The sequence below is a fragment of the Hippoglossus hippoglossus genome, chromosome 24 (assembly GCF_009819705.1).
Source record: "Hippoglossus hippoglossus isolate fHipHip1 chromosome 24, fHipHip1.pri, whole genome shotgun sequence".
NCBI lineage: Eukaryota > Metazoa > Chordata > Actinopteri > Pleuronectiformes > Pleuronectidae > Hippoglossus > Hippoglossus hippoglossus.
Window position 1 is genome coordinate 15,791,361 of NC_047174.1, and position 27,526 is coordinate 15,818,886.

At 41.1% G+C, this 27,526-nt stretch overlaps 1 protein-coding gene across 2 annotated transcripts; it reads right to left on the reverse strand.

Annotated features, from left to right (window-relative positions):
• Positions 1 to 152: 152 nt before the first annotated feature.
• Positions 153 to 4,109, reverse strand: LOC117758513 (protein FAM177A1-like). 2 transcript variants are annotated; one of them, XM_034580247.1, is made up of 5 exons: positions 3,958 to 4,109; positions 3,464 to 3,658; positions 3,159 to 3,225; positions 1,523 to 1,620; positions 153 to 1,441 (listed from the first exon to the last, which is right to left on the reverse strand). In XM_034580247.1, the coding sequence occupies exons 1-5, from the start codon at positions 4,024 to 4,026 to the stop codon at positions 1,229 to 1,231; spliced, it is 642 nt and encodes a 213-aa protein (XP_034436138.1). In that variant the 5' UTR covers positions 4,027 to 4,109; the 3' UTR covers positions 153 to 1,228. The 2 variants fall into 2 exon arrangements, with proteins under 2 accessions (XP_034436138.1, XP_034436137.1); XM_034580246.1 differs by having other exon boundaries at positions 3,458 to 3,658.
• Between the last annotated feature and the right edge of the window lie 23,417 nt (positions 4,110 to 27,526).

Sequence of the window (27,526 nt, forward strand, 5' to 3'; positions counted from 1 at the left end):
GGCTCCTTTGTTACCGCCGACAACCATCAGTCACATCACGCTGCAGCGCCGAGTCACAGACACTGACTTCGGGGAAAAATACAGATTTTTTTCCATTTGCACTTGTTTGACTTGATATCTTGAAATGAAAACCTGCCACACAGAGACATGTGTAAAAGTCAGACAATGGTTTTTATTAACAGCTCATTACAGTGTTACTTATTAAAACAATAGAAAAAAATGCATAAATTAAGTGCAATCAGTTTGGTCAAATAAATACATGAATATCAAAAATCGTACTAAAAACTGTTAAAAATGTAACTTTGCATGTCTGGATACAGACTCAGTGTAACAATGCTCCCTGCCATTATCAAAGATCTTCAGACCTCATCTACTATTACATGTTTTGAATGTGTAGCAGATGAGGCAGACAGTAGGAGCAACAAAGAACAGGACATTTAAACCCGTTTTCATTGTTTTTTTAACAAAATGTCAGTAGTAACCAAGGCTTAATCTGCTCAGTGCTTCCACAGACATTGAGTGCAATAAGAGCTTAATGAACATTAATACAGACTACAATCAAACAGGTGAGGGCGTGTTAAAGTAGCCAGCTCTTTAGCGCAGCCAGGTGGATCAAGACCACACTGTTTTGAACAGATCTGGACAAAACAGCATCAGATAGTTGAAAAACTCCATCCAAATCTGAGTGTGCGCGCTAAAGCGAAGGCTATTTTACATATTGAATCACTTAAAATGATCTTCAAATATATGTTAGTCTAGATCTGGCACTGACTTGGCTGTATTGGTGATTTAGGCACAGTGTCCGGTCCATCTGAGGCACAGGGGAGCAACGTATAACCTTCACTCCACAACGAGCGTTCTAATCTGGGACGCTGCTGCAGCTAATAAAGTGTTGAATAATGTTGCGAGGAGCCTGAAATGGAAAACGGTTGCTCGAGCAGATAAACTGGAACATTTTATTTCATTTCCTGGCTCGTTCCGTTTGTTTTTTAATATCACACCTCTTGATAATTATCCAGCGGTTACTTTATCAGTTGCTACGCTGTTGCATAGGGACACTTCCAGCGCCTCTACCGTCCTTGCCAATCAACCACCATACAGCAGCACTGCCCATCTAAAGCTGCGTCAACACACAAACCAAACGGTGCTCGGTGAAACAAGACAGTGGTCCTTCTTTAACAAAAAAGACAGACATTAAAGCTCAAACGTCCTTTCCCCCCGGGGATGGTTAGGTCGCCGTGACAAGAGCGGGGACTCTGATGGTGCTTGGCGGTACCTGATTTTCATCCTCGATCCGATAGGTCACGTCGAGGCGAGAGGCGGACGCCCCGGCTCGCTCCGACATGGCGATGGGCTCGTCCTCGTCTTCCTGAGATTGTAGATGGTCGAAGGTTCGATCTGCTTCTTCTGATAAGCGGTTTTCCTCTTTCTCTTCCTCCCTCTGACGCAGGGGACACAAGATTAAATCAGCTGATTGACAAATACAAAAACCCATTAACGCGCTCTCAGAACTGTAACACACCTCTTTCTTCATCCTGTAGTATTCGTCGATGGCGTACTGATATTTGGCTGAGGTTATGCCAAAGAGGGAGGCCATCCTCTCGCCAAGGTAGTCACATGCTGGAAAATCATAACAGGGAGAAATTGGAAATAATACAAACCAACACACTAACAGAAATGATGCAGTGCCCATTTTGGAAAAACTCTTTCCACTTTGGTACAGTTCAAGTAAAATACAGTACTTTTTCCTCTTTGTTAAACACACTCCTCTTATAATTCTGCACAAATGCTGCTACTTAATGTCAGCAGCGTTGATAATTCAAACAGGTCTACAGCTTCACTGACACAAGGTGAACTCAGAATTGAGATTTGCTGTTAACACAGTAATGTGAGCGTGTATTTTTATAAATCTAGTTAACTGGATTCGTAAAGTTTGAAGTCTGAAGTTCTTCATGACACAAAACTCCTCATGCAGCGGCAGCAGCAGGACTGTGAGTGCAGCACTTAATATGACGTGAGACCGAGCAGTGAGGACCTGCAGCACATTACATAAGCAGCAGCAGCAGAAAGTGCTATGAAAGTGATAAAGAATATATAAAATATGAACACACGAGTGTAGTATGATTAGAGTATGTAGAAGAACAAGGAATCATATCAAAAGTAAGGCTACATCTACATGCTCGCCAACCCACACGTACAAATGTTCCACCAAAACAAGTTTCCCCTGACAACACTTTGCATCGTCACCGTAGTTGTTTCCTTGGCTTAGTGCTGCCCAGGACAACCGTGATTGGTTAAAGAAACACAAAGAAGCCAGAGCATTTTTAACCTATAAAGGAAGGATAATAACAAGACTATTTCTCTGCACTGACACAAGTTGAGACTATCTGGGTGAGATAACCATTACTTTGACCTTTTGACCGACCTTCTCTCAGTAGAATAAAACTAATGAATAAGAAATGGAGGATAAAGCTGCCAATGACTACGAAGCATCAAAATGTGTGGATCACAAAACTACCAACAAATACAAGGCTGTTAAAAACACATCTGATAACTCATCTGCGGGTTTTCAGCACAAGGGAGACAAGACAGAAGTGAAGTCATAACCTCATCTGAATGTGTTTTCAACAGACTGTTGTATGTCGGCGTGCACACAGGAACATATAAACACTACAGTCAAGAGTAAGAACGTTTCTCTGACTGAGGGATGGTCATCGCTGGTCACACAGGACTGACAGGTGACAGTCCCAGCTCACTGGATCTCAGACTCGTGCATTATGATGTATGGGCTGTATTCAAGTTGAGTATTAGTGCAAATTTGTTCAAACTTTATTTAGGCTCCTTTTTCTGACACAATTCAATTGGTAAACAAACTGACCTCTTTATTGTTTTTTAGTACTTGTTCAGGTTCATAGGGATGATGACCTCCAGAGAGTCATTAACCTGATCTGGGACAGGTTGACCGTATAGATGTATTATGACACATCCATGTGGTTGACCATGCAGCATGAGGTGATGTGAATAAAAAAAAGGCAGCAGCATGACATCAGAAAGCCTGAGTTCAGCCCAAAGACGGCTGACTAACACACTCATCCTGCATCATTGCACTGGAGCTATACGGCCTCCATGTCGTAAATAAGGAACCTGGATGAACAAACCTGAGACAGTGGACGTGGCCGCTCTCCACATGTGGAACCAGAAGTATGGACCCCAGGTCATCTTGGACTGCGACACAACAAAATAAAGTCACCGTGACTCTTTTATTTTGATGAGGGACTTGCGCCACTGCTGCTTCTCATTTGAATTATTTACTCACAAAACAAATTCCTTGTCCCTCTCACACACAAACAAACACACACACACACACACAGTCCTTCCTCCCATCATCCCCTTTGTCCTCATTTATCTCCTTGTGCCCACACACACACAAATTCCCCAGCCCTCCTCTGTTCCTCACCCTCACCGCATCGACCGGGGAGGACAGCAGGTCCTTCCTCTCGGGCTCCTGGTCCTCTGCGTCCTCCTCGTCCGTGCTGTACTCCTCCATGGTCTCCCCGCTGGAGAAGTGGATGATCCTGCGAGGAACCTTCTCCCTCTGCTGCTGCTCCTCTCTCTTGTCCTGCTCCCCCAGCTCCACACACTCAAAGTCCTTCGGGCTCTGTGTGATGGAGTTAAGGATGGAGGCAAATATGAAGACAGTGTATTATTATTATTATTATGAGACTCTTTTTTTTAATAAGGGGGGGTCAGTCAGTGGATGCAGCCCCCAGGTAGGATTCAAACACTGATGCAGGGTGTGGGGTACAAATTAATAAATAACATTTCTCGTGTCATATCCTCCTCATCACCAGGCAGAGCTGTGCCAGTGTCATCGGGCTGCAGGCTGTGACATCATTCACCGCACTGGGCGAGCCAGACACTGATCTGAGTCAACGTGAGGAGAAGATTTGCACTGACCTGCTCCACAGCCATGTTCTGTCCTATCGACACGTTCACGTTAGTGAGATACAGAGAAATATCGGCCATTGTCACCGTCCTGCTCCGCGTCTGTGGAGGCTGCGCCCTCAGCAACGTCACCGCACGCACCGCCGCGACCGGAAGTGTCGTGAATCGCTCCGTACGCACGTAACGTCCACGGAGACGCAGCGGAGGAGCAAATTTAAAACATATGTCCAACAAATCTATATCTGTCCATTTCTTTAAATCATTGTACCCATTCAATTATTTCATAAACTCGATAGAAGAATTATATAATGTATAAATGATCATCTTAATGTGATATTTGACCGTAAAAATTTTACTACACAATTTAAAGATAAAAATTACAACATTTGATTTCAATATAAACAGTACATTTCACACCCAGACTCTTAAATAATACCCCCAATAGATTTCCCCCGCAGGATTTCTATGTGAATTTAAATTTGAATATATCAAGACTCTACCACAAATGATTTCTCCTTTAAATGTATGTTATATCTATTTTTTGACATAACGTATGTATTTTCTGTTTGAGTTTCTTTCACTAATATTTATTTATCTGTGTGTTGAGCACATATCTGCAATGTTTGTACATATACACATATACACAAGATATTCAAACCGTCAAAACACGATCAATTGCGTAGTAGCAGTTGTTTAGTTATACTTCAGAATAATCACATTTTTAAATTGACTTGTTATATTTTTTATATATTATATGTATATATTTGTAACCTTTACATGCACTAAAATGACTTTAATTCCTTATTATTGTTTCATTTAAAAAAGGAAAAGATAATTACTACAATTTTGTATGTGTGATAATTTGGTTAAATCACTTTCGTTATTGTGTTTATATTTAATTTAGGTGTTTTAATTTTTTCTTCTTAATTTTACAATTCACTGCCTTTTGCTTTCACTAAAATATTAGTAGTTCATATTCTAACCTTTCTATACTTTTGACATCCTACGCAATGAATAGAAATGTATAAAAACAGTTTAGAATTTAGTAAAAGCAAAGGTATGAACAGCCTTTTTCACAGCAGTCATTTTGACAAGTAAGTGTTAATAATAAACTCACAAATTATCTGCATTGTTTTCATTTTTTTTAGGACCAGGTCTAAAATGTCTGGATTCAATCAATTATGAGAGAATATTTAAGCGATGATGGCAAAAATGTACCAAATAATTAAACAAACTTTAAAAAAGTGAAATTCATATTCAAATAAAATGCTGTATTACTACTCATAATCGTACATTTTAGTTGATTATTTTAAATTGAACAAATGAAACACAATTATTCTAAATACTGTTATTAGTTTTGAGGAATCATGTGAGTGAAGTCAACTTCCTAAATTGTCAAGGTGGCAAAAGCACCATTCAAGGAGCCATTTTACTAAATTAAGCAGAAAGAACATGTGACAGGAAAGATGTCACAGAGAAGGACCCATGATGATCCTACCTGCTGCATGCAAAGGTTAGCTGCTCTCTTTTAAATGTGATTATATGATGGGTAAGGTCAGGTGTGCTTTGGTTACAGTCATGATTATTATACAGTGCCTTGCATAAGTATTCACCCCCTTTGGACTTTTCTACATTTTGTCATGGTATAACCACAGATTAAAATTTATTTCATCGTGAGTTTATGTAATGGACCAACACAAAATAGTGCATCATTTGGAAGTGGGGGGAAATATTACATGGATTTCACAATTATTTACAAATAAAAATCTGAAAAGTGTTGAGTGCATATGTATTCACCCCCTTTACTGTGAAACCCCTAACAAAGATCTGGTGCGACCAATTGCATTCACAAGTCACATTTGCAAGTCACATAATTAGTAAATAGGGTCCACCTGTCTGCAATTTAATCTCAGTATAAATACACCTGTTCTGTGACGGACTCAGAGTTTGTTGGAGATCATTACTGAACAAACAGCATCATGAAGACCAAGGAGCTCACCAAACAGGTCAGGGATAAAGTTGTGGAGAAATATGAAGCAGGGTTAGGTTCTAAAAAAATATCCAGAGCTTTGAACATCTCTCTGAGCACCATAAAATCCATCATAAGAAAATGGAAAGAATATGGCACAACCGCAAACCTACCAAGAGGAGGCCGTCCACCCAAACTGAAGAGTCGGACAAGGAGAAAATTAATCAGAGAAGCAACCAGGAGGCCCATGGTTACTCTGGAGGAGTTGCAGAGATCCACAGCTGAGGTGGGAGAATCTGTCCACAGGACAACTATTAGTCGTCTACTCCACAAATCTGGCCTTTATGGAAGAGTGGCAAGAAGAAAGCCATTGTTGAAAGGGATCGATAAAAAATCCCGTTTGGAGTTTGCCAGAAGCCATGTGGGAGACACAGCAAACATGTGGAAGAAGGTGCTCTGGTCAGATGAGACCAAAATTGAACTTTTTGGCCTCAATGCAAAACGCTATGTGTGGCGAAAACCCAACACTGCCCATCACCCTGAGCACACCGTCCCAACAGTGAAATATGGTGGTGGTAGCATCATGCTGTGGGGATGCTTCTCTTCAGCAGGTACAGGGAAACTGGTCAGAATAGAGGGAAAGATGGATGGAGCCAAATACAGGGAAATCCTTGAAGAAAATCTGATGCAGTCTGCAAAAGACTTGAGACTGGGGCGGAGGTTCATCTTCCAGCAGGACAATGACCCTAAACATACAGCCAGAGCTACAATGGAATGGTTTGGATTAAAGAATGTTAATGTCTTAAAATGGCCCAGTCAAAGCCCAGACCTCAATCCAATAGAGAATCTATGGCAAGACTTGAAGATTGCGGTTCACAGACGGTCTCCATCCAATCTGACTGAGCTTCATCTTTTTTGCCAAGAAGAATGGACAAACCTTTCCATCTCTAGATGTGCAAAGCTGGTAGAGACATACCCCAAAAGACTTGCAGCTGTAATTGCAGCGAAAGGGGGTTCTACCAAGTATTGACACAGGGGGGTGAATACTTATGCACCCAACAGATGTCAACTTTTTTGTTCTCATTATTGTTTGTGTCACAATAAAATTTATTTTGCACCTCCAAAGTACTATGCATGTTTTGTTGATCAAACGGGAAAAAGTTTATTTAAGTCTATTTGAATTCCAGTTAGTAACAGTACATAATGGGAAAAAGTCCTAGGGGGGTGAATACTTATGCAAGGCACTGTATGTAACAAAATCAATGTGTTTCCTACTACGAGAAGTCAAAATGGCTGCTGAGAGCAGGTCTATAAAGATGGATGAAGCACATTTAGTTGTTTCAGTTTCCAGGTCCTTGTCTTTGTTATTATTAGTTGTAAAATCGTTGTGTTTCCTACTCTGAAAAGTCCAAATGTCAGCTGTGAACAAGGCTAAGGCCTATTCCAAATGAGTAATCTCAGTTAATGTTGTACAAAAGCATAAAGTATGGCAGTAAACTACCAAGATAAACCTGATCAAAGCTATGAAACTTTATACTGAAGAAAGGGTTTACAGTAAATGGATGTGAATTAACATTTCTGACGGGGATGGAATACTTGATGGGCTTTCTGAGAGCAGGCTCAGGGCCCGGTGGCTCAGGAGACCCCAGAGTGTCTGTCTCTCTTTTTTGAAGTGAATACTATTAACATTTCTTATCTGAAGTTCAGAACTCAGTTAAAAGTAGGGTTATTCCCTTTAGATCTTTTTCAATCTCCATCCTTGAATATTAAGTATCTGCTGATAGGAAGACTGGTCTGATATGCATTTATAGGGTCTCATGGTTTTAGCTTTACAGTGTGGAACACGGCCAAGTTCACTGACGACTGTACTCAAGTGCTTTCTTCAAGTACTTGTCCTTACCTTAGAAATTCCATTGTATGCTACTTTATTGCTCGATTCTTCTTCTGCTATGTTACATTTTTCTGACTTGTCGATAACTACGTCCTTCAGGTTTTATTCTCTTCAGAAAAAAGGACGTTTTCTGTCTTAGTTTCAATCAAATTGTTCTAGTGCATTAACGATACATTATTCTTTCTTGTTTGAACATTCAGACGCTAAGCTTTTAAAAAGACGTCAAACAGACTGAAATATTATTACTGCACTGGAAGAAAAAAAAAAAAGATAGATAGATAGATAGATAGATCCCCAGGGAAATTAAATTGCCATAGCAGCAGCCACGTTTATCAAAATACGATAAAGTACAAGGTAAAAACACACAAAAAAGGAAAATACACAATACACAAGATGCTGAGGGAGTCCCGCACACTAAAAATATGTCGGAAATAAGGTGCAAAGGAAGTCGTGATACTGTTGTGGAGAGTAATGGTGATAACATACTGATGAAATGATGATAATATTCATAATATTAATACGTATTAATGTCTTTATAAGGTTGAGGTTCTTGCAAATTAAAACTTTTAAAGAATTAGTAAAATCAGCTCATCTTAACTATGCTACTACCAAAATGCTGCTCACGTGTTAATGCTCCATTGACAACAATGATACAATCTGTAAAAACTATGGAAAGTCTCATTTGGCAACAACAACTTCACAATAACTTCACCTGACAATGACTTTCAATTGACTTGTTTCTTTTATTTTGAACATTATCTAGATTACACATATAACTGAAGGTTTTGATTCCAGCACATTCATTTATAATATAACTTTTACGTTCAGGTATTGCAACTTTCTTCAAGTAAAGAAGCTGTATTTAATTCACCCCTGCATCATCTTTGACTCAACTTGGCACAACCTAAAGTTAGTTTTTGCACCACTAGATGTCAGTAGAGGCCCAGCCAACGCAGAAAGCTGACTCCTCTGAATGGACAGTGAATTATTTGGGCCTGATTTGTACAAATCACCCGCAGGAACCTGTACATCTGCACATTCAATCACCCTGTTTAGATACCTCCCCTCACCCTGGAGAGCTGCAACACAACTTCAACAGGAAGAATTTACTGGAAGTCACAAACCCACAGAGCTAACCCTCAGACCTATGATGTCACTACATGTAAAAGCTGGAGTTTCCACATGAAAAAATGCATGTCAGCCTCATTTTGTGACTTCACACAAGTGTTTGCTGGAGGTGCATAAGGAAATCAGCTTAATTTTTAAACGGGTTTATTAGTTATGAGCCAAAATATGCATCCTCTGCTCCAGAAAAATCCCATGGGTTCCTCTCACACTTAGGTGCTAGTGGTAACATTTTCCATTTCTGTGAATATTAAATTTGTGCCGATTTACAGCTTCACCTCGTTTGGATTAGTTCAGATCAGAAATTGTGTTGCGGTGTTACATTCGCTCAGTCCATGTTTCCTATTAGTGAGTGACAGCAACATTTAAGCAGGCTATTTATAATCAGTCACACGATTGCTCAGGTCAGCTGTTTATCAGACAAAACATTATTAATCTTGAGCTGCCAGAAATTATGGATTTCTCTAAAGGGTAAAATCACCACCACTGGGATGTATCTGTTGTCTCTTAGAAAAAGGTTACCGTTGTATGATGTCGCGAGTCACTGAACTTTGAGAAACTGCAGGTCCCAAACTTTGTAACTGGATTAGATGCATAAATGGATGCTTGTATGATATACTTGTTCACACCCGATTTTAAGCTTTCCCCCAAAGATACTTTGAGTACAGGAAGGATATATAAACAGTTAATAATTGGAAGCTGTTATCAATTTCACAAAGTGATGGTTTGGGAGGCTTTTGATCGGTGTAGGAAAATTCTAGCAGCCAAAACGAATCGGTTAAACAAGTTTATTATGTGTTTTGTAAGAGACAGTGTATTTTTTTTTTATTGGATCCTCACCTTAAACCCAGATAGCATACAGATGTGGGCCACTTCAGGCAAGGATGCAGCCCTTCTGGCCTTTGTGGCCTGAATAAAATGGATTTCAGCCTAAAGTTACCCGCTTGCAAAATAGCAAATGTGGCCCAAATATCCCAAGATAAATGAGCAGGCAAGGCAAGGTGTAATCTGGATGTGAACCTTAAGTAGCCCATGTGGTAAATGGTGAATATGGCTCAAATAGCATTAAACAAATTTGGGCCATCTTTGGTTGACATGCGGTATTGGTATGGTTTACTTGTGGCCATGCAGCCTGTGGGCTGGATGTAGGATGTTTGGGATGTGTGCCAAATCTGGGCCAAAACAATTTTGCCATGTTACCTGTGTTGCCGGCCGGGGAGCTGTTGTTTCATGCACATCTTACTTGATTGGAGCATTCCCCAGTGCTGACGGGGGGTAAACAGCAGAAGATTTGATTCAACTGTACGGAATAAGGTGTAAAAGGTGATGCTAGGTTTGTGCATGTGTTCACCTTTTCTGGCTTTGAGGAGAAAGTTATTTATGTTTTCAAATAAGACCTAAAGATTTGACTTTCCAAACTGTATAAGAGCATATTTATGAAATCAGTTCCAATATAATAGCTTCCAAACAGTGTAAAATGGAAGATATTAGGATTGCATGGCGCTTTTATTCCTAAACCTTGAGCAAAGTTTGTTCAGGTGTCCAGTGTGTGTGTGTGTGTGTGTGTGTCATAGAGATAAAGAGTTCTGTGCACTCTTTGTGTCTGTATTTGGTGAATACATGTGTGGGTTTGCACAATATGTGTGTGTGTGTGTGTCTGTGTTCCATGCGAAGCAGAACACTCTCACTGCTTTTAATGATGGCATCCATATTATGAGACGCTCCCTTCCAGCAATGTCCCTTTTACACCACGGGTGATACGAGCTCTGCTGTCGACATGATTCATCCCTCTCACTGGCCCATTGCTTCCAGATAGTTAAAGGTCTATATAGCCTCAAACATGCTTTTCACTGAGACTGTAGGAGTGTTGTTAACTGCTCTGCAGAACATGGGAACAGAAACAGGCATTTTGAGAAGAGGCGAATCAACAGAAAAATTCTAGTTTCATCCAGACAGTAGGTGATTTGTTCATTTTTAACCAGAGGGGATGGTCACCAAAAATGTTGTGAATATTACTTTATAAACATGATCGGTCGAGAGCAGCCGTACGCAAGTTATTTAAACGCGAGTAAACCTGCAAAAATAGGCCATTAACTCCTTTCTCATTGCCAGTAGAGAGGTTTGACTTTCTGTTTGGTTTCTCCGTCATATTCGATTTCACAAATGCATCAAAAAACTCTCACATCTCTGTCTTGCCAAATAAGCGTGTTTACCTGGGTGTCACGTTTGCATCACTACCGATCAGAGCTGCAGACTATTTGACCCGGGAGTGAATGCCGTATGAATCCACTCCCATTGCACACAAAAGCCAAATGTTAGTGGGTGTAAGTGGATTTTTTGACCAACGGAAAAGGAGCTATAGAGAACTATGCTTGTTATGTCTATCTACCAAGTTTATGCTGAATCCTGCCTGCCGAAGATGGTAAAATCTTTATGGATGGCCAGTTGGCCACTGACCAAAGACTAGGGTAGGATTTCTCCCGGTGCTGCTGATGGTCAGTCTGAGTGAAACAGATAGCCGGTGTGTTTGTGTGGGAGACAGAGGGAAAATGAGCCAAAGAGCTCAGCATTAACAATAGGATGTTCACCTGCATGCAGACATTCTCTACCTGCACACACAGCCCTCTCTCTCTTAGGAGATGGGGGGATGGCTAAGAGGGGATGACAGATTTGGCAGGCTATTAATTTTGGTTTAAAGGGGATGGTACCCCCCCTCATCCGCTTACAAATTGCCTACTGCATCCATGCAATAAATACCCAGGTGTCATATCGCCACCACAGCAGGCATACATCTAACTTTGTAAAAAGAAAATACATCTTTCTTTCTTTCAACTTTGACCCTCCATTTTCCTTCACTAAAGAAAGTCACATTAGTCAGACACAGTATGAATCAGTTACTTCATCTTGCCTCAACCCCTCACACAGAGTCACACTTTCCCTTTTCAAATGTCGTTCACAGTACATGCCCAGCAGTTATTGTGCTCTCGCTCTCTGTGCTTTGGCTCAAGGTTAGTCACACTGAGAGACTGATGTAGTGAATGACGGCGTTAGTAATCACACAGTTGAATTCCTCTCGCCACTGAATATAATACTAATCAGACACAAGAGTTATATTTTAGATAACTCTGCCTTTTGAAAAATAACTTGTGCAAGAGCCAGACAGTCCAAAATGGTCCCGGTACCTAAATTTAAGATAACTTTTGCCTGTATTTTTCCATTCTTGCACATTATACACTGATATTTTTTCCGATTTAAATATCTAATTAACTTTAAAATGGACTTTTTAACTTTTAAAACAATACATCCCTCATTTCAGACAGACAAAGGACAGAGCAGGCTTCTCATTTTTAGCCATATTCTGGTGAGATTAAAGCTGAAATTATAACTTTTTTGGGAAGATTTGATCAGCTATAGCCAGCTAGCCAATTAAAACTAGCATTAGCCCCATGAGTTGGCTAAAAACATCAACTCTGGCTGATGTTTAATTTAGTCTCAAATCTGTCCTTGAAGTCTGCGGAGTAGCAGTAGTGAGGTCCTGTCAATACACACAGTCGACCAATCGTGAGTCAGTCTCAGTACAAATACTTTTTCATCCAGATGGTTACTAGAGTCTTCTGAGGATCCTGAACGTGTTTTTAAATTACCCTCTGGGTTTGAATTATCTTCCACAGAAACCAATGGTTGCCTCTTTGACTGTATGCTGATATATGAGAGGAACAAATTGTGCCTTGTCCCTGAAAAATGTGGAAATTCGGAAACACAAACAGCCCAGATAGTTTTCACTCTTTAAATGCAGAGTATCTCTGTTATTACAGCATCTTGCTCTTACACAGAAAAATCTAACTGTATGCCTGGATACAAGAGCACAATCATAGCTCAGGGGTTTAAATAACGGTCACTTCAACATGCTGCCTGCAAAATGAAGGAATCAAATGTGAATTGGATGAGGCTTTAAAACCTCATATCAGAGCAGAAAGTGACAAACAGCAGGAACCTTGATGGTAAGCACAGGCAGGCCTGACTTTGTGTATTACAGCAACACAAAGGAAATGAGGAGGCATCTCTTCAGCAAGGGAGAGGGAGCGAATATTAAATACTATTTCACGGGGTATTTGGGCTCCAGCTGTGCTGATAAAAGACTTTCATTGCTTAGTCTGCTTTTGGGTGGATTTTGCAAGCCGTGTAACCACAGCAGAATGAAAGGCTAGAAAAGGGCACAAGAGTATCAGACGTTTATACGCCTTTTGCAGTTTGGTGACAACAGATGCATTTGAATTGTTAATAGGGCACAAATCATAATACAAAGAAAATAAACAGCTTACCACAGGGCATGTGTATGTGGTGTTATACCTGGAGCCGATTTCAGAAGGATGAAGCACACCTTGCCGAGTGTGCACGTGCGAAAGGAGAATGTGTATTTGTATTCATTAAGGCTGAGTTTTAGGCAGACAAAAACAATCTGAGCCTCATCCTCTGTGTATCCTAATCACCACCCCTGACTCCGGAAGGTGTTTATCTGCTGTTATCAATTCCTGCTCCAAAGCAAACTGCCTATCACATAAATTCATTTTCCCATGTTTGCGTTCCGAGTCCAGACATCAAAACATCCAGTTAACTCGGGGCCCCTGTGTTTGTATGGCCATATTAAAGCGGCTCATTACAACTGAATAAACAGAGCAAAAGGGCAAGGATGTAATAATATTCACTCCAAGCAGAGAAAGCTATGTACCGTGAGCCAGGAAAACTTATGGGTGACTTCGGGCACTCATTACTGTGCAATTTGAATCATACCTGTGCACTTGAAATATTTCAAGGTTCGAACACCCTTGCTGTGTCTCAGTTGGTGGACTTCCATACTCAGACTACATAATACGTTCGCACTAACATATAAATCAAATTAGTGTAAAATGGTGGCCGAGGAAGGAGGACACATCATCGATGCTGATGGCGGCTTAATGTCAATGTGGTATGACACTTTGGGCACATCGTAAATGGTAAACGGTAAATGGCTGTATTTATAGCCTGTATTTAAATCACACTTTCTCGTCTTGATACCCACTCAAAGTGCTCAACAGTTCACCCAGCAACACATACATATTCATACAGTGCATCTAGGTGCAGCACTTTATCTATCACACATCAATCACACAATTTGGCCCAGAGTATCTTACCAACACTTTGACATGCGACATGGGGATCTTTCGGATCGAACCGATGACTTTCTGGTTGGTGAACGACCCGCTCTACCTCCTGAACCACAGCCGCCTGTAGACTGTATGGGGCACGCCAAAGAAAGTAGGGTTTTTAAAACAAAAGAGCAAAGCAATCAGGAGATATTTTAGCAGTCGGGCGACAATCATGTTCATGTGTTGCGATCATGTCATTTCTCATTCCAGAGTGAATTATAATTTTGCGGTGAACTAACTAGTCTTTTTTGTTTTTATTCAATTTTTTCTCAGATGTTAACATTTTAGAGTCTTTTAAGCAGGGTTAATATCTCAAGTGCACCCCCCCCCCCCCCCCCCCCCCCCCGTTTACTTCAGCAGAAACGTCCGCAGCAGGGGGCGGGGCCAGGACCACTGGGGTGAGGTTGCTGATTGAAGCAGAACTAGACCTATCGATCTATCAGTGTCCTGCTGCTCACAAGGAGGACGGAACCAGGAACCCACTGGGGGGCCGCGGCTTCGGAGCTCTTACGTGGGTGTAAATGTATTAAAGGTTCAGTGTGTAGAATTTAATGACGTCTAGTGGTGAAGTCGCATGTTGCAGCTGAATACCCCTCACCTCACCCTCCCTTTCCAAACATTAAAGAGAACCTGTGGTAGCCTTCAGTTGACATAAAAACTCAAAAGGTGTTTAGTTTGTCCAGTCTGGACGAAAACATGGCGGCCTCCGTAGAGAGGACCCACTCCTGATGTGAATATAAAGTATTTAAATATAATGGGGCCTATTCTCGGGTAAAGAAAACAACAATTCGTACAATTTAGATGAAACATACTAGTGAAAACATCACTAGGATTATTTCGTATTCAGTTTCTGCCAATAAATCCCTTTCACCTAAATCTTACACACTGAACCTTTTAAAGTAAATTTCTTTCCTCATCTTTTTCTCAACATTTAATTTACCCCATCACTTATATATTTTTCACCATCCCGTAGAACTGCTCCATCTGGGATACAAATCCCAACCAGATGCTTTCACTCTAACCAGCTGTTTATCATTCAAGTAGGCAATTAAAACGTCAAGTTTACCATTGAGCTTTACTATGTTTACTTTATTTAATCTTTTTTGGGGCTTCATTGTTTGTGACTTTAAGGCTCTCTCATATGCATATATATTATAGTGAATATTTGTTTGGGTATGGAAATACAAAATTTGCCTCAATTACCCACTGTGACAATATTTGCATTTTGCATTACTGGGCTGCGTTTGCATGCTAATGCGTAAAACGGAGAGGAGAGAAAGAGGAGACAGCGAGATTCACAAACTATTCATTGTTCTGCTTTCTGACATGTGCAGCTTCTGAGCTCCTCGCAAATCAGAACAGGCTGCTTCTTCTTCCTCAGACAGGCTGGGAGACGACTGCGCTGTCAGAACATCTATCAATACAATACATCACACACACACACACCACGTACACACATGCACACATGCATTCATGGAGCACAACACTCACACATGCACACATGAACACAAACACAGACATACACACCTCTGACATTAAGATGAATGGCACACATCAATGTTTCCATCTCCTGCTCACTGCGGGGCCCTACAGACGGGCCTCTGCCGCAAAGTGGAGCCAAGATCCCCTCATACTGCCCTGTCATGACCATGAAATTTACTTATAATAATTTATATGACGTGACTTCGCTTAAAAGAGGATGATATGCAACATGCTGGAAATTTGGCGGGGGGAGGGAACACGAGAAAACGCAGAAGGAAACTCAAAGCAGGTGAAGAACAGCTTTGCCGCAGAAGCAGCCGTTTTATGACTCGTGGCCCGAAGTTGGCATCCAAGGGCGGGAGCTGCGTCTGCTGACATCCTTGAGATGCTGTGAGTGTGTCTGGGCAGAAGGTAGAACACAACACACAACACACACACACAAATACACACGGAATCTGAGGATTATTTTCACTTCAACTCTTCACAGACGTTATTACTCATGAGCGTACACTGAGTGATTGGCAAATGAAAGAGGCCTGAAAAGACGGACGGGATGATGGTTTGAAGGCCGACACACTTTCCGGTTTAGATGAACTGATGCTGAGCTCTGATTTGGGAGTTGATAAATCAGCTGCCATATTTCTGTAATTATGCCAAGGATTTGTTTGTTGGAGTGTGATTAGAGCGCAGCCTCACTTTCACTGACATTAAGTCCTAAAGCTGAAAAAAAACCTCCTTTTAATTCTGCTGATTTGTTTAAACTTTTTTTTTTTTTTATCAGATTCATTTCAATTTGCTCCAACGAGTTGTCACTGCAGATGAAACAAACTAGGGAATAATGAGGCTGTTATTAATAACTGATGAATAACTGATGAACTAGAAAATGATTATTTTATTTGCCTCTTAACTCCAGCAAAAGTTTGGTAAATCATATCCCTTAAACTTTCATCACTGTCACTGTGTCGTAGCCAAAGCCACATTGCCTTCGACCGATTTCTGTAAGAAAACAACACAGACCCCAAGTGAACTCTTGTAACCTCTGCATGCAAGAGCGACTTCCCCTGACGCCCAGTGAGATGTTTACCTCCGCAAACTGGAGCCTCGTTGACAGATCTCCTTACAATAGAGAAACCTGGGGTTAAGGGAGGATACAAACAACGACCGAAGAGTTCAAGGGCCCCAAATTGGGGCCAGAGAAACGCTTCTGTCACTGACCAACCACAGCAGAGCAGTTAGCCGTGTCATTTTGCTGTCCTGCCCCCTCTGTGATAGATGGATCGCGGTAAACCTCAGAGGGAGTCGGGGACGTGTATGTGTGTATATGCACGCGCAGTCCTCAATAACACGGACGCCTGTGTCAGCCTGTGTGTGTGTGTGTGTGTGCAAATGAATGTGTGGGCACGCCGCGTTCCTCTGGAGGCAGGATGCCGTTTCCACATCCTTCTCTGCCTATAATTAGCCGTCCTGATAAAACACCAGTTTGCTGGCGCTTGCAGGATCAAACAGTGATGAGCAGGCAGCTCTCTTCACGGCACACTGCAGACGCCAGGTGGCTGTCCTTGAGTTGAGTGCCGGGCTATATGCAGTATGCATCTGGAGGGCAATTAATCAGAAAAGGCAATTTGATATTATATTATGACACTTTCGCGATCACAATTATGAGACGCAGAGTCCACCTGATTTGGCGCAAGCTCTGTGTTTGTGAAACCAAGAGGTTTTTTTGCATTTCTCGGAAGATTTGTCACTGATTCGAGTTTTACATTTTCGGTGTCTCGCACACAAGCACGCACGCACGCACACTTAATCACCAGCAGGTTTGGGACTTTATGAAAATGATTACCCTCCCGTTATGCTAAGAGGAGGGTAATCTTTTGGGGAGCAGAGGAGGGCCTTTGAACTTTTTATTGACCCAGTTTCTACTTTGTTCCATTCTTCTGCTTCTTCTTCTTCTTTCCTTATGTGATTTAGTTAAAAAATGGCAACAACAGATGGTTTGTATGTGCTCTATTGGTGCAGACACACTCACCTGTATCAGGGCTTTAGTGTCCCTAGTGAATTAACATGATAAACCCATAGGCTTTATATAAACATGGGGGACACATCTCCACTTCTACCTGAAGGCAACAATATCCCATATATGAACAATGCCATCTTGTGCCGGAGGGCCAGAGTGCGAACAGTAGCGTGATTAAATAGGTGTTACCAGCGGCATCACATATCCTCAATTCAAAATTACAATGTGTGCAACACTTTCATCTACTACCAAATACCTGCAAAAACTAAGAAAAACGCTGTACTTTGTCTTCATTGCTAGTTAGGTGAACATGGTAAAGATTACACTTAGAAAAATGCTTTAGTGCTGCTGTGTCCTCCATCACTGTAAAGTTATAAAATAGAAAGCTCCAGTTTGTTTTTTAATTTTTTATTCAATGAAAACATTATTAGCGCTGAGGAGGGTCTTGCTTTTAAGAAACTGAAACATAAGATTCAGACCCACTCCCCCCCCCCCAACAGTCTTTGTGCAATGCCTTAGTGGCAGAATATGAACCTACTATTAGGAGTGTAAGCCTCGTCAGCAGGCAGCGCTGAGACGCTGAGAGGAACAGAGCACGTTTCAGTGCAAACAGGAAAAAGTGGGTTGACGGTAGAAGGTTGCATGAATTTTATCCCCCGATTACTTCTTGTAGTTAAATGTCAAGAGATCCCTGTGGAAAGATTCAGGGTCACAATGCTCTGGGATATTTTGACCTGACACAGTGAAGGTGCTCTTATTCAACTTGATGGAACAAAGGTTGTTCTGTTTCTAATGTGAATCTGTCAGGAGGATGTGATTCCCTCCCAGGATTAGCAGCAGTATATAGTGATTTATACCTAAAAATAACAGCAAACTGTTAAAAAAAAACCTTTTGGGCAGAAACATTTCTACTATATCCTCTAAAAACAGATGAAGTCATGTCAAACAACTTCATACCAGTTTTACTTCCATCTTTATCCAACTTTTACTTTGAACTGTCACTGAGGCAGCTCCGCGGTGACAATGAAAGTACTTTGTGGCGTGTAGTGTCCGACTGGCTGTGGCTGAAAACTGCTGAGCTAAATTGACACTCACTGTAAACTGTCTTTAAAGAGACAGCACATTGCGTACACTTTGAAATCCTGTCTACTGCGCCAACACAAATGGCCAAAAAGATGTTATAATTGGCCATTATGCAACAATAATGGTAGTCATGTCAGCTCTTCGCAATGGGCTGACTCTTCTCTCCCCTCATCCCCTTGATTCCCTCTCTCCCGTGCAGTCTGCTCTCTCTTAACAAAGCAAATAGACGGAAAAAGAGTGTGAGAGACAGAGAGTCAAATGAGAAGGAGTCGCTAATCTAACATAATTGGACTGGCAGTATGTCCATGGACTTAAGGGTCAAGAAACAGCCTCATGTGAGGTGCATGAGGATGATGGTGGAGCGAGAGGCCGCCGTTTCAGGATGCGTGAGGGCGAGGGAGGTGAGGTGGAAGATGGGGAACGGGGTCAGGAAAAGGGTAGAGGTGGCAACAGAAGACAGGGAGAGAGCCAAGAGAGTAGTGAGGCTAGGAGTGGGTGGCTGCTGAATTGAGCATGTGCTTGCGAGCGAAGGCTCTTTCAACATCCAGCTGATTCAGGAGCGCTCAGATCTCACACTTTTTTAAAAAGATATTTTTGTGGCATTCTTGCCTTTAATTGATAGGATTATCGAAGACTTGTGTGTGTCACTTTAGCAACTCTTAGCTCTTTGTTTTGGTTTTTCTCGCCCCAAATTTCAAAGTTGTAGCCTACTCTGTGTTGTTTTGGTGTTTGGTTGTTTACAGCAAAAAACAGCCAAACCCTAAGGACAGACGGACAGTTAGTAACTAGCTAACAACAATATAATAAGCAAATAATTACCTATGGAGTTGGTGGAGACCAAAACAGAGCTAAAAGAGTGAATACCGAATTTAAATCAGGCAAATATGATTGGCCAATGAATAAAAGGTCAAAAAAGCTCATAAAAAAGCTATTCTATATTTCTATTTGGGCCCCAGTTAGCTTCTACATGGTGGTTGGGAATATGTGGTTTGTTCATTGAATGCTTTGATGGAAAATATGTACCTCATGAATAAACAATTAAAAAAAGATTTAAAGCTGATTAAAACATTTAAAAAAACTGTGTAGTTGAGAATACACCTACCTAAATAAAAATGTTTTTTAATCACAATTCAGGAAATAATTAATTGCAGACCACAATGTAGTGTAACCCGACAGCTGATTCAAATATACATTCAATACACGCTTATGAATGCCTGCACTCCAGCTTATTGATGCAATTATCTAATCAGTCAATCATGTGGCGGCAGAGCACTGCAGACAAACATCATGCGGAGATCAGGAGCTTCAGTTGATGTGCACAAAACATTAGAAGAATGGAAACAATGTGATCACAGTGACTGAGACTGTGTTGGTACCAGACAGGCTGATTCACACAGTATTACATTGTGTGTCAATAAGGTAGCCAGTGCACTGAAATACATGACTATTTCACCATTGATTCGTTTGCACAGTGGGCGCTCAGGATTAGTTTTTTTAATGACGAAAACTAAATAAAGATTTCAGTTGATAAAATAATTAAATTTTGCGTATCAAAACCAGATTAGCATTATAATAAATCAGATTTCCACCAGAGAAAATTAAACATGAAACCTGGGTTCTCGGGGACCCCTGGGGGCTCAGGGCAGCCGCTGACACTGCAGCCTTGAATTTGACAGGTCCAGTTGTTCAATATTAAGTTCAATCTAATGAGCCTTAGTTTTAAGTAGAATAGTAAATGATCATCATAATAAGTGCTCCTTTGTTGATTCATTTCCCAGCTCTCTACTTGTGTGCTGTTGTGTCTATGTTTGAAGAAATGCATGCAGCAATTCTGGTAAAGGGAAATACAATATCCCAGTAAACAGTGGAATCCCCACAAACATCTCGTGACCAGGAAAAGATTTGGAGGCCCAGAGAGAACAAAGGATCGAATTTTCCCATTTGCTCTCAATAGGAAATCTGTAATGAGAGGGCAAAGGCCTCAGTGGGCTCTTGTCTTATAAGTCAAGCCATTTTGTGTTAGTTGCATTGATGAAAAAAAAATCATTTAAAAGGGTTTAAGTTTTCACTCTGCAGAAGTCAATACAGATTTTCCATTGGGTGCAGGCAGTGTCTCATCTCTCTCACTTTCTCTTTTTCTGTTTTTCTATCTGTCTTTGTTTCTCTCTGGGTAATTCTTCCTCCCTGGGAAAGTCTTCCTCTCACTGCCTCTGTATCTTTCTATCTGTCTGTGTCTCCTTTGGGTTATTTCTATTTCCTCCCTTATTTTCGCATACTATACGTTTGCTGCGGTGCATCAATACTAGTCCAGAGTGGACAATTTATTACGACATTAACATTTAGCTTCTCAACTGTGTCCCGAATCGCAATTTATCTCCCTTGTTGATTTCATCTCCTACTTGCAGGTGTTGTTCTTCACTGGCCAGTCTGGGCTTGTCTCAATCAATGAGTCACATTCCCTCGATCTCATCTCTGTTTCACCTTTAAAGCCCAGTTGAATATTTCAGCTGTAATTTGGACTCAACTGAGGGAATGCACATGGTGGATGGCCAAATAATACAAGTCTATAAAAGATATTTGTTTAATGTGTCAGAATCTGGGTGTATTGCCAAGTACCTTTAAAGGAAGTTGCTGTGGTGTGCAATAATAAAGTGCAATAATAAATACAGAATTAAATTAAAAAAACACTACAAAAAGTAAGAGCTAGAAAAAAATTGTGCAATGAGCGATAAGATATTTATTTTTGTTGCGCTCAATTAGTAAAACAAAAGATACATTCAGATTGACTAAAGGAGGAGAGAGACTGACTAAACCTTGGACAATGTTGTAGACACTTTCTAAACACAGCAATCCTGGCTGTAATGGACTTTGTAGAATTTGTTTAATTATGTGAAATATCAGGGATATGGTGCCACTGTGAAATATAGTTACGAATTTACGCTCTGTGTCATTACTGTCTCAATAAAAAGCTCTAGTTCCCTTTCCCCTGTTTGTATCTCTTTTCAGATCTAAGCCGAGCAATTGTCTGTCTCAAGGTTGCATTAGACATATAGAAGATATAGAACGATTACCTCAAGGGGCCCATCAAGGAGTGTTTCAGACTGCTAACTGCTGCCTGTGTTAAATGAATCAGATCCAGGTGGCCTCTGAAACATGGAGTGGATCCTTCTCTGGGAAGATGCCTGCTGACACATGAACAGGGGGGGTTGTTAACTCCCTGAATTCTGCTGCACAGGTGTGTGGTCGATGCCTGTCATGGAGAGATACCTGCCAATACAGGCAGCATAGAGGCAGGAGGATATTCCTACAGTTTGCGGCCACCACACACGCATTGCACATCCTGTAGCCTCTGGATATGAGCTTTTGTGGACCTTTGAGGGCAGATTCCTCTGGTACTACAGGAGATCTGTCCCTTCCGACCATCAGGCTGCATGACAGCAGACCTGGCTTACCTCCTGGCCGAGATCAATATCACCGCCAGCACCTGCAGGGTCAGGAGGACAACCACCAAAGCCACTACTAACTGCTCAGTAGTCTGAGGATAAAAGAGGAGGTGGATGACTGTGTTGAATGGCTTGAGGCCCAAACTCTGGCCAGACGAGTCAGAGAGCAGCATCGGGCCACAGACACGGGCCCAGCAGTCACTTTATTCACACTGCCTCGTGCTGCCCACCACAGTCACAGAAAAAGACTTTCCCTCAGGGGCTGCGACAGCCACCATCTCACGCCTTTACACTGTTCTTCAACCTGCTATCTGATGCCATGTCCCTCCCATGGTCCCCCAGTGACACACCAAGGCTTCCAAGCATGGCTGCTTAGAGATATCAACACCTTTCCCCTTCTTCTGTAAACAGATGGTATTTTCCCAGTTGGATACATTTAAACGTCAAACTGTGTTCGGCATATCCATTTTAATTTAGTAATATTAAAATATTACCGCAGTAGAGCCTTAAGCATTGTCAGCAGGATGTGGCCTCCAAGGATTCTGAACTATGAACTCTAACCTGTAAAAATGAGCAAAATTTCAAGATGTTTGTGACATTAAAATAATGAACACAATATTTTACAGACTCAGCAGAACTCCTCCAAGGTTCCCCCCGCTCCTCCTCCTCATCTGCTGAACCCACAGCATCCAAAGCGCTCTACTTAGGGCCGTAACTGCCAGGGGCTAAATCAGCATAATATATATCAATTACGATGAAGTCAAAAAGTCAGAATTTACTGTTAGATTCACTGAAAACATTAAATGATCATTTATATTAGTAGTTTAAATAAATGTTTTTTATTATATCAGCATAAAAGTGTCCAGCTCAGGATCCAGTGATGGTAACCATTAGTTACCACAAGAGAAGTTTGCTATTAGTGAAATAAACAATTTTAACTAGTATTTAAACAATGAAAGTGGGTGTACAAGTTGGTAAATTCAAATTTCAATGGAAATGGAATGGAAAATAAATTTCTGATGCACATTAATGCAGCTATGCAGTATTCAGTATACATATTTTATATACATATAAAAGTCCACAACTAAGAAAACGCTATAGGGACCAAAAAGAAAAGCAGACATCCTGACTAATGGTTTTTAATATAGTTGAACACACTTTCTCTAATAGATTCAGTGAACTGAAAAGTCAACAACATGACCCTGCTTGTTCAAAAGCTGTTTTCTTTTCCCTGTTATTTCCCCCTGACCATATGTTGCACAGAGCTATCTTTAACAGGGAGCATGTGAGTGAGCTGTGTGAGGCCCCTCGAGGGGTACAACAAACTAGTGGCCCTTTGACCTCCACTTAGAGTGAGGACTTTCCATCTCTGGACAACTTGCCCTTCGAAGCACTCTGCTGTCACTTAAATGGCTAATGGCTCCCATTCCCCCGATGCAAGGAAATTAGGGGGCCTAATACAACATTGTGGCTTGGCTTTTGGTGTTTTGGGGATAACAGATTGTTTCCAAAGTAGTGGAAGGGGGCAGGCTTGTTGTGAGGATGCCTCATCAATCATCATTTGACGCCCTTTAAATGGGTGTGCGCCTCCCTAAGGGATTTTAGGATTGAACTGCAAAGGATTTAAAGGGCAAGCCTACTGTATGTTTTCCCGTCTAAGCAGTTTCTAAAGTAACTCTGTGCTCAACTCACACTCAGCATTTAGATGAGGACTACTGACGCTGTGCATAAATGTTTCACAAACCCCTACACGGCCGTCATAAGATTGCTAAATAGATACTGCAAACAGGCCGTGGTGCAGAATAAATGACAGCAACTATTCAAACTACAATCTTTCTGCTGACAGCTGACAGACACTCCTCATTGAGAACCAGAATGACTCTATAAACGCTGTGAATGACACGTGTGAATGATGAGAGGGATGCGAAGGAGGGTTTGTGACTCCGCTTCATCAAGCAACCATTACATGCAAATTATGAAATCCACAGGCCGTGTGCTAAACACTTCAGGGAAATCAGAAATGCCTTTGGGACGACCCTCTCTGGGCCGGCCTCTCCCTGCAGGAGCACTGGAGGACAGGCTGCGGTCATCAGGGAGATTCAGCTCACATTGATCTGGCTGCACTATAGTATACACTGGTGGCAGTCAGCCAGTGCATCTCTCTCCCCTGGCTCCCAACCCATTTGGTTTTGTTGCATTTGGTTTGTTTACTCACTGATTTTCCTTCCAGCTCTGTAAAGTAGACTTGTTTTTAGTTACAACTCATGTGTGTGTGCGTCTCCTCTGCTTTGTCCAGCATGGAGTCAGCTATCACAATCCATTTAATATACTGTATATATGTATTGACATAAAAAAATTCCAGAAATCAGCTTCTAACACTCTGGCCGACATATCTTGAGAACTGTTCATCTTATTGGCGTCATACTTGGCATGTGTATTGTTGAATTTGGCATGATCTGGACACGCGAGGGGAGGACCTATCAACGTAAGTGATCATGATACAGAGCGTTCAGGACCACAGGCACATTCACAACAACTGATTCTGCAGTTCAGGGTTCTGTTTACTGTGTTGAGCTTCAACCCCCATTTTAAATAAACAGGTGAACAGCTCTTTCTGCAGCAGTGGGGGGGGGGGGGGGGGGGCTTCAGGGCAGCTTCAGGGCTCTGTAGCAGGACTTTTCCGCTCAATTACTGCAGGTCAGCCGCCAGCATTACCACAGGCAAAGCAACCAGCCCTTTCCAAACCGACATGTTTACAACGGGCATTGCCCTAGTGATATATAAAATATATTAATATTTCGCTTAGATTTAACAAAATAGTAGAAACAGAACATCCAGTGTTACACACAGACACAATTTTACCTTATGTGAATAGTTTGGCATTTTTCAAAATGTGCTTCTCTTTCTTGCCAAGAGTTAGAATGAATGATGCCACTTACATCTGAGTGTGTTATGAAGCCGTTCCAGCAGCTAGTTAGCTCATCTTTGCAAATACTGGAAATGGGGGGAAACAGCTACAGTATTCAATCACTGAGAGGTGCTGGTAGACAGATCTTATTACATTTGGACAGACTCCTCAATGGAATAATTTCCCAGAATGTTCAACGACTCTTTTAAACATCAACAAAATACCCATACATTATGAGGCTCCGACATATTTTTGTTTAAACTTTGGCACTGGCTACACAGTGTGAAGCCTCTCGTCTCTGTTCAAGTGACAGCGAAGTAACAGCAGCCCGAAGGAACCGAGGACAGAATCCTCAAGTGGAATCGTTTGTGTAATTGAAACGGGTCGAGTCGCTTGACCTTGCAGCAATTTGAACAGCCTCCTTGAATCCTAAAAAAGCTGCTTCAGCACGGAGGAATTTGATTAATTACTTGTATAATTGCGGTGCTATTTCCCCTCATACGTTTGAAAGACTGCCTCTTTTAAAAAACAAACATAAATTGCAGGTTTTCTTCGCATTTAACACAAAAAATGTTAAGAGGAAACACGCCAGGCTTATGCACATTATCCACTAATCTCCATTTTGACAGGATGACGCCAGATTTAGGAAGTTTTGGTTCGTGAAGGCAGAGTCAGAACAGCAGTGACTTCCAACACACGAGTCTTGTGAAATGACAGCTGGATGTGAGCCTCGGAATACGACACTGACAGAAACGATAAAAAAGACGCATCTGGTGCATTTCATTTAAACCACTGTCATTGATGCTCTGCGTTTCATCGCTCTCCTTAAGACGCCTTCTCTATTTTGTCAACTAAAGTTACCTCTTTTTTTTCTTCTATAAAAAACATTTTCCTACTTTAATTTGTGTTGCCACAAGCAATTTTATAGTAGAATGAGCTCTTTGATGAACCTAAAAAGCAATCATTACTTCATATTTCTGAATTCCTGGCAGCCCGCACACCTTTCGCATGTGGGTTTAAGACGTAGGGATCGTGATCGGAGCATTTTCAGGGATGTGTCGCAGATTTTTTTTAATTCTTTTTTTTCTGACTGGATTAAAATGATGCATTATCAGGCATACATTGGCAGGATGAAATAGCCAATGTTTATTCACTGCAGGAGAAGATGAATGGCTTCTCCCATGGTCTCCTGTGTCAATCAGTCAGGTTGGCTCATTAGGTCAGCAGATTCTGAGCCGCAGGGGGATAGTTATTCAAATCCCTCAAAATATGCAGAGACAGTGAAAACACCTTGTCCATGAATAACAATGGCCTCGTGCCGCAAGTGCTTCCTGTGTGGAATTCAGCCACTGTGATAAACAGAATATTGGAGACGCTGCGGAGAGGCAGCTTTGATTTACTGTAAATAAGACGACATGATACATAAAATTATGGGCATAAGAACAAAGCATGACATGCCAGTCCTGTGTGTATGCAGCTCACACAGACACACACATGCATACTCTCAGAATAAATATATACTTTTAGAATAATAGTAACCCAATTAAATACTTATCTTTAAAACCCACAGTACACACTGCTGATGGTCAATATGTAATCAATCAATCAATCAATCTTTGTTTATATAGCAGCGTTCAAACAGGTTAGTCCAGCAGAGTGGTCCACAATTTACTGATAAGCCAAGAATAGAACAAAACACATACAAATGCTGTAAATTAAATACTGCAGAATCGATTTTAAATCTAAAATAAAAATACGAATTAAAAAAGACAGTAAATACGGGACATTTTTTAACAAAAGGGCATAAAAACATATACTGAAAATATTGAATAAAATGTAAAACATAGATACAAGAAAATGTCCATAAACCATACCAGGCTATAGATATACGCTTGTGTTTAAAGATTCCAACACAATCAAACTAGTTATGTTGATATTATTGAATTGTTAATTTGTACCTACAGAATACTGACAACCAACTTTCAAAACAGTGAAAGTTTTCTATTGCAGATGTATTTTGTGTGCAAAGAAAAATAAGTCACAATGAAACTATACTCTTGTACAAGTATACTCATGATACCTTTTCAAGTACTCTTCTAGCACCCTCTATGTGCACTTGAATCTGAGCTTGTAATAGCCTAAAGATGCTCGGAGAGGAGTTTGCATTCCAAAGCTTTATCGAGTCATTCTTCTGCAGAACAAAGATCCACTTAAGGATACCTCACGATGCTGGTATTTTATAGGTATCATATTCCTTATTGCTAGTTTTTAGTCATGGTATTATCTTTCTACTTCAAGTGTGTGTTATGTCACAAAATCTTATTTTTGTACATATACTGGTCCTGTTCTTGTGCACTGCTTATTTTAAAAAGTAAAAATGCACTGCTAGTTAAGAATAAAAAAGCACATGGTTAGTGTGTGTTTAATGAAGTACAGCTAAGGTGAACATACAGGTGTGCTGTGTCCTTTTTCTAAATGTA